At 43.7% G+C, this 12,323-nt stretch overlaps 1 protein-coding gene and 1 pseudogene across 2 annotated transcripts; one reads left to right on the top strand and one right to left on the bottom strand.

Annotated features, from left to right (window-relative positions):
* The first annotated feature begins 873 nt into the window (after positions 1-873).
* LOC119322885 lies at positions 874-6,573 on the top strand (annotated as a pseudogene).
* Positions 6,574-6,759: 186 nt separating this feature from the next.
* Positions 6,760-11,750, bottom strand: LOC119322886. 2 transcript variants are annotated; one of them, XM_037596423.1, is made up of 8 exons: positions 11,320-11,750; positions 10,548-11,059; positions 9,710-9,907; positions 9,330-9,602; positions 9,090-9,192; positions 8,316-8,434; positions 7,903-8,079; positions 6,760-7,783 (listed from the first exon to the last, which is right to left on the bottom strand). In XM_037596423.1, exons 2-8 carry the CDS (start codon positions 10,863-10,865, stop codon positions 6,992-6,994), a joined length of 1,980 nt encoding a protein of 659 aa, XP_037452320.1. In that variant the 5' UTR covers positions 10,866-11,059; positions 11,320-11,750; the 3' UTR covers positions 6,760-6,991. The 2 variants fall into 2 exon arrangements, with proteins under 2 accessions (XP_037452320.1, XP_037452321.1); XM_037596424.1 differs by having other exon boundaries at positions 11,440-11,750.
* Positions 11,751-12,323: the final 573 nt, after the last annotated feature.

The following is a 12,323-nucleotide window of genomic DNA, read 5'->3' as shown; positions in this document are numbered from 1 at the left end:
AAAAAGTTTTCGAAGTCCGATGCTTTGGTTTTTGATTAAATATTTTGGCCTCTTATTATGTAAGTCATAGTCGTCTGGTGTAGCAGCTAGTAAAATCAGGTCAACCCTGATAGGTCCCAAGTTCGACTCCACGGCATGTTTTTCTCTTTTAGAATTTACGTCACACGTTAAGAAAAAGAAAGAAAGAACTTTTAAGACACGTGATAATAATAAAAACTCGCTTTATGTCTGGTGGGCCAGCCCGGTCGAGTCCGCAGCCAACAATCCGGGACATTTTTTAAAGCATTATTGACGAAATAATTTATGAAATTCCAAAAACACTATTCAAAAAATGTGACACAATTCTGAAAATCTGAAACTTTTTTCATAGCATGTGAAAAACTGTTGCAATTGTGAACATTTTTTGACAAAAGTGATTTTTTTTAAATCACGAACATTTTTTTAAATGCGAATAGAATTTAAGAATTCCAAATATTTTAAAAAACACAAAATGAATTGAATTCGTGCCAAAAGTATAAAACAGGAACATTTTTTAACTTCTGAAATTTTTTAGAAATGTGCGAACATTTTTTAAACTTCACGAATTTTTGTTGTGTTATAGTGGGCCGGCCCAAATTCTTATCCGTGAGAGTAGCTGGTTATTCCGGTCGGGATTGTCGTATTCTCAGTGTGCCAAACAGGTCTAGAGTCGAAAGTAGACCGGCATTATAAATTCAGTGTGTCGATTTAGAGGATTCAAAGTTCAGGGTTTGATTAATCTTTCGTCTACAATTTTAAGGTTAATTTTGGACCTTTCCACAGCAAACGACTATTGCGTTGCGGTCCGTAGTAAAAGTCCGCTCGGTGGGGAATGCGTGCAGGCGCAGAGGGGGGAGAAGTGTGCTCCGCAAGCCGTCTGCGGGCTGCCGCTCTGTGCCCCAGGCCCCAGGCACAGAGGTCGTCAGGTGGGACGCCGCCACGCCGCCGCTCGCTTCCCGCGCCGGCGCCGCCCCCTCGCCTCCGCTCCAACCGCAGGTACAGCTCCCGCCATCACCTCCGCCCCCAGTTCCCGAGCCCTAGAACGCCCCCTTCCAGCCACACCTGTACAACCGCCCGCGTCGCCTATGGACCATGGTTCCTCTCCTGCCCCGTTCACCTCGGTTTCGATTTCATTGGTATCTCGATTGGGTCGGCAATGGCGCACCACGGGCTGGCTGATTAGGAGGGCCAGGGAAGGGTGCTGTCGGCCTTAGTTTCGCCTGATCTACTTTTCAGTCAATCGGGAGAACCAGCCCTGGGTTTGATGTACAATGGGAGGAATCTGCAAACGAATTTGCCATGACTATCTAAATCATCATTTGTGTTATAGTGCCAAAGGGTGTTTAAGCACAGTGTGCTACAACAGTTGCATTGCCCCAAATGACCAGGCCCCACTCATGGATCCTCTGATACTGATAGTCTGATGCTTTTTTGGGTGGTACAGCTGAAAATGAAGAAGGCGCTTCCCCTAAAAGGCGGGTCGGGAGGGTCGAGGCATGGAACGAAATCTCCCAAGGAGCTGGAGAGCATCTTGAAGCAGTATTTTGGGTACTCGGAGTTCCGAGGAAGGCAGCTAGAGGCCATAGAGGCTGTTCTTTCAGGTCCTCACTCTGCCCCTGTTTCCAGATTCGTGTTCTGTTTTCGTGTTTAACCCCCTGAATATCGATGAGATTAGCACTTCAAATTTTTACTTTTGTTTAATCTGGCAAACAACAAATTTGCAGGAAGGGATTGCTTCTGTTTGATGCCAACTGGAGGTGGCAAGTCAATGTGCTACCAGATCCCTGCTCTAGTGAAGACCGGCGTTGTTCTTGTTATCTCACCCTTGATAGGTGAATCGACCCGTCAAGTTTCCACACCTTCAGAAAATCTACTACTTGGGAAGAATGCATGTGCATACATTTTGATTTATACTAACAGTTTCTTGATTTCTTGTATGTAAAATCTGCTGATCAGCGCTAATGGTAAGTTGTACTATCCCCCTTCTACCTTTCCTCTGTTCTTATCCTTAAATCTTGGGATAGCTTTGAACATCGTTTGGTCTGCATATTGAATTTACAGGAGAATCAGGTTAGCAGCTTGAAAAGTAAAGGAATTCCAGCTGAATTTCTCTCTTCGACACAAACAACTGCTAACAAAAACAAGGTAAGGGTCTTTACACACTGCAACGTAAGGCTCTCATGAGACATGCTCAGTTCTTGCATTGTTTTTTGTGTCTCTTTTAACTGTCCCAACTGACATTTTGACCCAGCAAATTCATACACTAGCCAAGGTGGTGCACAAAATTATTTCATGTCGTATTAATTCTCTGAAAATTGGAATTCATGAACTAGATCATGTTGTCTACTGTCTAGGATCGAAAGAGTGAATATCTTCTGCATGCTTACTCTTCCTTTTGACTTTTAAGTTTTATTAAGCATATGTTCTCTTCCCTCAGATACATGAAGATCTCGATTCTGGCAATCCTTCTTTAAAATTGCTGTATGTCACTCCTGAGTTAGTTGCAACATCTGGCTTCAAAGCAAAGTTAACAAAGCTCCACAACAGGGGTCTTCTTGGTCTTGTAGCTATTGATGAGGTCTAAACTAAGTAACACCTTTGCTCTTTTAGTAACATTCTGTTGTTCTTCGGTCTCTTGTAAAGAACGCCTTGTGCTTATTTGCCAATTTTTCTCCCTCTCCACAGGCTCATTGTATTTCAACTTGGGGCCATGATTTCAGGTATGCATTGGTTTCTGTGTTTGGTCTGAATATTGCCTTTACTCCGTTGGCAGTTCCCAATTTTCATAGTTTCATTGGTAAAATGAGTTGCAACATTCCTCCTTTTCATGGGATAGCTAATCTGCTGTGCTTCAATGAAATGCAGACCTAGCTACCGCAAGATTTCATCATTGAGGAAGCAGTTCCCAGATATCCCGATATTGGCTTTGACTGCAACTGCTGTCCCAAAGTAACACGTTACCCTTAGTTCAGTTCACCTAATGTGTATTCTCTTTTGATCATTATATTTAGTCTGGTCTCATTTGTTCGGGTTTCATTATTTTTGCACCAGAGTCCAGAAAGATGTGATATCATCATTGTCCTTGCAAAACCCAGTCATTCTTAAAGCTTCCTTTAATCGACCTAATATCTTCTATGAAGGTATTATTCTCGACTTCCTTGATCATTTTAAAGACTAGGGCCTCTGTTTTCCTAGGAATCTCCACTGTTCTTTGCCTTTTCACTTCCTAAGGTCTTTCTTTTGCCCTTTTGCTTGAAATTGTGATTGTCTTGCTTCAGGACTATTTATGTTCTTTAGTGTCTGTGTTACCAGAGGCCAGAATGTATGGCTGTTGTTGTTCATTTACTGCTGAAATCTGTTGTACCTTTTTTTTTTTGCCCCTACATTCTACTCTATGACGTGTTGACTGTGAATCATGAACTTATCTTGCAGTTCGTTACAAGGATCTTCTTGATGATGTTTATTCTGATATATCGAATTTACTGAAGTCCAGCGGAAATGTTTGCTCAATCATATATTGCCTTGAACGTGCTGCCTGTGATGATCTGACTATGCATTTGTCACAGCAGGGCATCTCTTCTGCTGGTACGTTAATCTGAAGGAAAAAAATGATAAGCCCAAGCCCCTATTAAGACTGTTGTGCAGATATACTTATGATTTTATTTTTGCTCCTTGTCAGCTTATCATGCTGGCCTGAATAGTAAAGTGCGAACTACCGTTCTTGATGACTGGCTTTCATCAAGGACTCAAGTTGTTGTTGCAACTGTAGCATTTGGGTATATAGCTTCTTTCTGCATCTTTGCAAACATCATTTCTGTCTTACAACCTGATTCCATGTCCACGAGTTGTAGAGTACAGCTTCATCCGACTTAGTTACCTACATACCTTCCAACTTGTAGTATATACTTTATTTTTGCTACACCAATATTAGACTCATACTCTGTTTTCTTGTGTATTGCATTTTTCGATATGGGGCTCTTCCGAATTTTAATGTGTATATATGCTGCTCCACAGAATGGTATGTAATACTCTAATTGCATTGTGTTTCATGACGCTTTCTGTAGAGGTGCTTTGTTTATATATTGGCGCTATTCATCTTTTCAGGGTATTGATAGACAAGATGTCCGCATCGTGTGCCATTTCAACTTGCCTAAGTCAATGGAATCTTTCTACCAGGAGTCCGGACGTGCTGGTCGTGACCAACAGCCTTCCAGGAGTGTTTTGTATTATGGGTTAGAGGACCGAAGGAGAATGGTAATAAGCGTACATGATACAGATAATCTTCCTTTTTTTTTGAAAGGCAAAACTGAGGCTTCTCTGGTTTAACAGGAATTTATTTTGAGAAACAGCAGCAGTAGAAAACAACAGCCATCTTCTTCTTCAACTGAGCTTTCAGAGAAGACCCTAGCCGACTTTAGTCAGGTAATTACCAAACATTGCATTGCATTGGTATAGTAAAACAGGCAGTATATTTCACTCTTATATTTGCCTCTCCTGACCAGATAGTTGATTATTGTGAGAGCTCTAGCTGCCGGCGAAAAAAGATCATTGAGAGCTTTGGAGAAAAGGTATGGCGTTGACTCCAAACATGTTACTGTTTTCTACTTTGTGTTATTGCATGTTAATATTTGAACTGGATAGGTACAACCAACTTTATGCCAACGCACATGTGATGCTTGCAAGCACCCAAATCAAGTGTCCTCGCGTTTGGAGGACCTTCGGCGTGTGCCCAACTCTCGCTTTAACAAGATATCTCCAGTCTTCAAAAGGTATGCGGTGTTCACTGTGCAGCAAGTCTTTGTTTCTTTTCCACAGTTTCGCTTATGAGATATGAATTGTACATATTCTGTGCTTTTGTATTAACTTGCGCCATATTGGTCTAGTAAAACTTCTCGTTCGTGTGACAGCTCATCAGTTGACCCAAAACACTTTGACACGGAATTTTGGAACCGTGAAGATGACGTAAGCATATCAAACGAAGATATATCAGATTCTGATGGTAGAATGAACAATCACTTTCCTTTCCTCTTTGTGTCTGTAAGACTATGCAAAGTCATACTTGCATGTGGTGGAGTGCAATAACATCTGATGGGAATAATGAATCACAGATGAGGAAGAGGCAGTGAGCAATATCGCCATTTCAAAGCTTCCATCAAAAGGAGGGTTCGAAGCAAGACTTGATGCCTTGGAGCGTGCTGAAAATGCTTACAATCAGGCCAAAGGTCAAACAAAACAGCAGGTGATACCTCTGCAGGAGTATTTGTTAGACGATAAGGATGAATTGATATTTGGTAAAATGTTTGTGGATTTGATAAAAATATTTTCTCTTTATAGAAGTTCTGCTTGACCAAGCTTTATATTATACAGTAATAACTAGTCACAAACTTGAACTGGTGATATATATAGGGTGGCAACCTTGTTGACAAGAAGAGCATATCTCAGACTCTAAGAGATGCGAGCAGGAAAAGATTGTCGGATGCACTTGCACAAGCAAAGCTCCGTCTTGGGAATCTGCGGTGAGTCTTCCCGTTTCCACCTTGGCACCGTTACATACAGTTTCACAATTGCCGTTTCAAAGCTTATTTCCTCATAATATGGTGATAAATTTCTACCAGTCAAGTTTCATCATGCAACTCCCACATCTATTCAGCGCGTAAGCCATGTAACTGTTTTTCTTTAAGTATGATGTGCATCACATCTATAGCAAAATCTACCCATGTGATTGTGCAGTGTTTATGTTGCACTATAAGCATGTTCTCATTTTCATGCATCTTTTATTTCTTTTCCACTAATTACATTGAGCACACTTTCAGGTTTGCTGAAGAGGCTTCTGCCGCACACCTTGAAACAGAGTGCTTCAAGAAGTATCAGAAAGTGGGAAAGACGTTCTACAACTCCCAGATAGCTGCCACGGTTCGGTGGCTGTCGTCTTCAACTTCTGACCAAATTCACGACCGACTTGAAACCCTTACCAACCAGACTACAGAAGCTGGTGCAGCCACCAGCTCTCCTTGCAACATTTCTGATGCTTTGGGCAAAGCTGAAAAGCCAGCAGAAGCTACTACAAGCCACGAGCACGCGAAAACCGAGCCTTCTGATGAGTTGCAAAGACCATGGCTTCAACTGAAAACATGGAGCCTTCCAAGATGTCACCATCTGAGAAATCCATAGACGAAGAAGCAAGAGATCGCGCGATCAGTACCATGGACCTTCCCAAGATACCATCATTCAGAGAATTCATGAGCCAGAAGGGAAGGGGTCACGCAACCGGCTCTTCTAGGGCAGAGAGCCAGCCTCGCGGCATTCCTAGAAAGGCTGGCCCTGTGATCAGCAAGGAAGGAACGACAGGAACATCAAAGAAGATGAAACTATGAGTGACTACTTCTCTGTTTTATATGTTGATTTCCTCCCAAAATTTCACAGTAGGAATGTGACAACATTTTTTGTGATACAGTACTCAAACACTGCTGCTTCTCAGTGAAAGATTTCCTCTCTTAAAAGGAGAACATGGGAATCAAAATTTCACAGTAGGAATGTGACTAGAATTTTTGCTGATACAGTACTCAAACACTGCTGCTTCTCAGTAAAAGATTTCCTCTCCTGGAAGGAGAACATGAGAACCAAAATTTCACAGCAGGAATGTAACTAGAACTTTTGCTGATACAGTAATCAGACACTGCTGCTTCTGATTTCCTCTTAAAAGGAGAACATAGGAATATTTTGCAACTAATGCCCTGTATCTCTGTGAAAGATTTACTCTTAAAAGGAGGACATGAGAACCTGTGAGAAGAGTTGTAACAGATATTTCTGAGAAAAGTTGTGACAAGCGTTCTGATATAGTTCTAGTCATGTTAGGTACACTTTATGGAACTAACACCCTACGTATGTCATCAGCTTTTACAACAGTTGAAGCTAACTGTGAGTATCTGGTTTGGACCAGCAAGCTGTATTGTATTGTTGTCAGGGCTACCACCTACAGAGCCAGGTCCTTCTCAAGCTCCGCAACCAACTGCTCGATGTTTCTTCTGTACATCGGCATGTAATGATCGTTGATCATCATCTTCGACAGCCTCAGCTTGCCGTACAGAGATCTTGGCGTCAAGAAGATTCCTATGCTTGTCTCCGACTCCCCGGTAGCATCAACTTGGTGAAGGTCGGGCTCTTCATCCTCGTGAACACTGGTCTCGTCATCGTCGTCTATGACTGCTTCTCTTGTGGAGGTTATTACATGCATGATTTTCCCGGGCGGGTAGAATCTGTGGACCTCCTTCTCGTTGGGTTCACTGAGGACATCTTGAGCTCTGCCGCCAACTTCCTCGGCGATGTTACTTTCAGTCATCTCTTCCACTATGTTGTTCTCCCCTTCCCTTTTCCGGTACAGCTCGTTTTCAAGTTGTTGCCACAGCTCCACTTCGGTGATCCTGTCCTCATCCACGTGATGATCGATGATGTCTTCACCGTCACTATCTACCTTGTCATCCAAAGTACCAACAGCATCGGATGCCGAGATGGTGCTCTGGACCTCTTCTGATGCAGCATACTGCGTGGTTTCAGATGTAACTATCTCTGTGGTTTCCATCGTGGTCTCAGTCAATAGTGAAGTGGATTCAGAGCCACCGTTGGTAGTGGAAGTTGTTATTTCCTCTGATGTGACAATTGAGGTAGTATTCCGTCGCCTTGGCCCAATACAAGCCCATGAGGATAGTTGTAGCCCCGGTCTTGTCCACGCTGCTTGTGCTACACTGCGAGCTCTCCTCATTACAACCTGGACACACGAATACATTGCCAACATTGCTAGTCATGGAAAATGCCAATGGATTTATTATGAATAGCAATCAAAGCTGTGTTGTAAGGGGGTCAAACAAAAGATGAAAGGTACAAAACCTGTGTCCCATTAGATACAGGTCTTAGGATGGCACCAGCACCAGCTACTCTAGCTTTAGCATTTGCCATAGAAGGAAGTCGCGATCCCAAGGCAGATGCAGATCGATAGAAAGTGCTCAGGATTCTAGTTTGCTCGATTTGGTGACGGAGATCATTCAGCCAGGCAGATGCCGTCACCTGTTGCACATGGAACTTAATTTCAATACAAGAACATATAATATAAAGTAATCATCATACTATATATTGCTAATTTTTTACACTACCATCAGCTGCACTGCTATCATGTGCTGATGTGTCCTTGTTTTCACAGATAAACCCGCTGCCAGTTATAAAGATCTTACTAGTGCAAATAAGTTAATACGTATTGAATTAACAGTTATGGCATTACTAACATGGAAGGGTAAATAAGATACCTCTGAACGAAGATCATCTACTGCCGCTGCCGAAAATGTTGGCACCAAATCAGCTCCATTGATGACTGTAGTGATAAAATGTACTCCCGACTCAGCCAGCTCCCATGTCATACAAGCAGCTGCAAAATAGAACATCCCACAAGGGGCTAAATCACAACTATATTCTGAGGACAACAATTGCAATCTTGTGAAAGGACTGGAGAAGTGGTCGACTTTTTGTTAGGAATAAGGAGAAAAATAAGCGATGTTCTTAGATCTGAATATCCAAGTATGCACTAGGTATTTATATCGGAGGCCTGAGATCTAGGAGAGAGTATTTCTGGGAGAGCATCACTTATTTAAACTATGGTTCGTGCATAAGCTAGGGGAGAACTCAATTCTCAGACAAATAGTGTACCTGAGATACTAGTCTGACAATACCATTTACCTGAGATACTAGTCTGACAGTACCATTTTTAGGATAGCTTGAAATTATGGCTGTTCCTATTTTATGATCAACAAATTAATTTTGACAACATCATATTTCCATCTAAAAGGTCGAGGAGTGGTACCACAGGTACTTACAAGATAGTGTATTGGGTATTTTTATTGCCACAAAATATTTGGATGCTCATTTAATCCATGACCCAACCGATAGACTAAAAAAGGACCTAATAATAAAAGATTACAAGTACACTGGAGAACCCAAAGTAATGCTTGACCAACGAAATGCTCGGCTAATGAAACAAACACATGATCTGATCTTCAGATAGAAAAACATCATAATATGAGAACCTGGAGCAAATGACACGCAAGTAGCAGAGGCAAACTCCTGCTGTTCCCTCAGGACATATGTCAAGAGAGCTGCTGTACCACCTCCAAGTGAATGTCCAACAACCTAATGAATATTTGCCAGAGACACCATCAATTAAAATGCTCCAAGAACCATATAAAACAACACAACACTACTAGCAAAGAATACAGGGAAAAGGAGGTACGAAACAAAAATACTGTAACTGTACACTTGTGCCGTACCTTTATTTTATAATCTGGATACAAACGTAATGCTTCAGTGAGACAAGGAGTTGCAAGCTTTGCAATCCATCTAGCCGCTGCAACCATCCCAAAATGTGCATACCCTAAAACTAGATCACTAACACCACCTTCTTTGACTATTGTATGGTGGAATGGAACCACAGCACCTGTAGCAGCTGTCAGGGTATCCCTGATACTATGGGTGCCTCTAATTAGTAGAAGTATACATTGTCTGTCTCTATCAAGTAAAATGGTGAAAGCTGGCTTCAAAATCTGCAGGTATCACGACAAAAATCCTGAATCAGTCAACAGTAAACAATTCTTGTGAATAATTACAGGATTGCGGAAAGTAAAAATGATACTATAAAAATTTCACTTACTCCTGCTTTAGGTTCTTGCATGAGAACATCCTCCATGGAGTAGCCAGTAGCTTCCAAAAATAACGGGAATGGCTTTTTGGAAAAATGCCAACACAGTGTCAACAAATTCAAAAGATACTTCAAGTCCGTAACTACTGAAGCTCCTTTGAGCTCCACACTATCATCTCCAGCATATATGCTTGCTACAGATAAGTTTCCCTGAAACACACATGCAACAACTCACCTGTCAGGAACTTTGTTCAAGTCATTAACAGTTCAAAGTATTTGTCCTATGATTCTGGCCTATGAGTTTATCTGTTAAGAAGTGCGGAACTAGCCCAACTTGAGCATAGAAAGCAATGTAGGCAGTAATCTATTGGAATAAAACAGGGTGAATTCCATAGAGTGAAATGGTAAGTGTGATAATCTAAATGAATGGTTCACTTTACAGATGCTCAGTTTGTATGTACTAGAAATAATGAAGATCATTCATGCAGTTTCATCAGATATATTGTAGACAATCAAATATTGATAAACGAGATTATGTAAATGAATCCGAGAGCTGTTTAGGTCATCAGAACAACTATATGGTAAGACTAAGACAACTTTTGATAATAAATAAAATAAGAAAAGAAGCGATAAGAACAGATGATAGATATTAAGGAGTGTGATGCCTATGTTTTCAAGATTGTTTCAATTCCTACATGACAACCCAAGACTAAATCAAACCAGATGGAAAGACCTCCGGCGATGTTTATGATTTAAAACACTCCCTATCGGCTTCCAACATTTCAAGTATCAGAGTTAAGAAGGAGCAACGGATCACATCAACAGCAAAGTATGAGCGAGAGCGACCAACCTGTCTCTTGAGGAGGAAGCTGATCCCGAAAGCAAGGTCCCCAATGGGCCACTTCCCAAGGGTCTCAGAGTACGTGAAGCGCAGCGTCTCCGACAGAGTCGAGATGGTTTCCAGCCAGGTGGCGGGGGCGCGCACGTCCCTCCGCGACACCCGGCTCATGCTATGGGACTCGAGCGCGCCGCCCGCCGCCGCATCCCTGCCATTCTCGCCATCCGAGTCCCCTTCCCTGTCCAGCTTCTCCGTGTGCAGCCGGCGGTTCAGCGTGTAGTAGAGCAGCGCGGCGGCGCCGGCAGCCGTCGCCATTGTGGCCGTTGCCATCGCACCAGCGCGCTTATAAACCCCACGCCGCTGGCGGGGAGGCCAAGAGCAGCAGCCTTGGCTCCAATGGGGCAGTAATAACCAACCAAGTTACTGACTAACCGCGCAGCCAGACAGCGACCTGGGTTAATTAATCTCTGACGATGATGTTCTTCCCACTGTAGATTCGATCTTGGGGCGTGACAAGGTCAAACCTGGTACCAGAAACAGAGGAAGATCCGAGTTTTTATTTGCAGCTGCAGCGGGGTGCCGTCGATCCGGCACCGCAGGGAATCAACCAGCGAGTGCCAGACAACAGCAACAAAAAAGAAATAACCTAGTTATCCGCAGCCCTATAAACAGCAACGGTGGCAGCCGCCGATAGAGAACGGCAGCAGTATATATAATATAATCCGCAAAAAACAGACACTGCTACCGTATCGTATCATCCGGAACTCAGAGCACCGAAACCTACCCGCGGATTCCGCCCCCGAGTAAAAAACGGGCAGCACGGCCGCCGGGGAACCAACGCGGCCGCCCGGGGCCGGGGGATGGGAGCGGAGCCGAATCGACGGGGAATCGCGGGGATTTTTACCTGGAGCAATGCGCCGCGGCCCGGGAGGGTGGGCGCTGGATTGGGACCGGATTCGGGCGGGGCTGGCTAGGGTTTTGGGAGGGGAGGGGGAGGCGGCCGGATTCGCTGCGGCGGCGGCGGAGTCGAGGACGGAGGGGGAGGGGGAGGGAGGGATTGCTGTTGGGTTTCGCTTTCTCCGGGGAGGCGGTTGCTGGGGTGCCGCTGGGGAGGGCGGAGGGTGGGCGAGTGCTTTGGTGGCTGGCTTTGGCTTTGCCGTTGCGGTGGGGGTGGGGCAAGGAAGGAGAAAGAGGACGACGACTCGGCAGCCACTGAGACTTGCAGCCGCGGGTTTGCTTCCTTCCGTTCCTTCGCGGCTAAGCGGCGCGTGCTCGTACTGTAGTACTGGTTATCCACAAGTGGAAACCCTCCGGCTCGGTTTGGCGTCGCGCAGAAATAGCACGCATTTTATGACTGGGCCCCACGCTACATTTTGATATTTTTCCCCGTCTCCTCCGTCTCGTTTAGTCAGAGAAATTCCAGAGGCGTTTTTCAATTTGTTGTTTGATTTATAGGGTTAAATCCTATGCGATCTTTCTCTAAGGAACCATGTGTACTACAGTACATTTCACAAAAAAATATACTAGCATCCGCTCCAACCTCTTTTTACAATTTCTTCGCTTTGATATTCTACCATCTTTCATTCGCTTCTTTTCTTAGTTGGTGCTTCCTTCACTTTGGTTATGTCCAATTTTCTTTTTGCGAGAGATTATGTCCAATTAGGTCAAGGAAACTCCAACGCGTACAAGGTAACGTGTCCACGGACACCGATAGAGGCGAACGCCAACCGAAACGGAGTCACTGAATATCCTGCCAAATTAAAACAGATATTTAACAAAAAGCGGATG

Source organism: Triticum dicoccoides, chromosome 6B (assembly GCF_002162155.2).
Source record: "Triticum dicoccoides isolate Atlit2015 ecotype Zavitan chromosome 6B, WEW_v2.0, whole genome shotgun sequence".
In the NCBI taxonomy this organism is placed as follows: domain Eukaryota; kingdom Viridiplantae; phylum Streptophyta; class Magnoliopsida; order Poales; family Poaceae; genus Triticum; species Triticum dicoccoides.
Note: the sequence above shows the minus strand (reverse complement) of the source record. Positions and strands in the feature narration are given on the sequence as shown.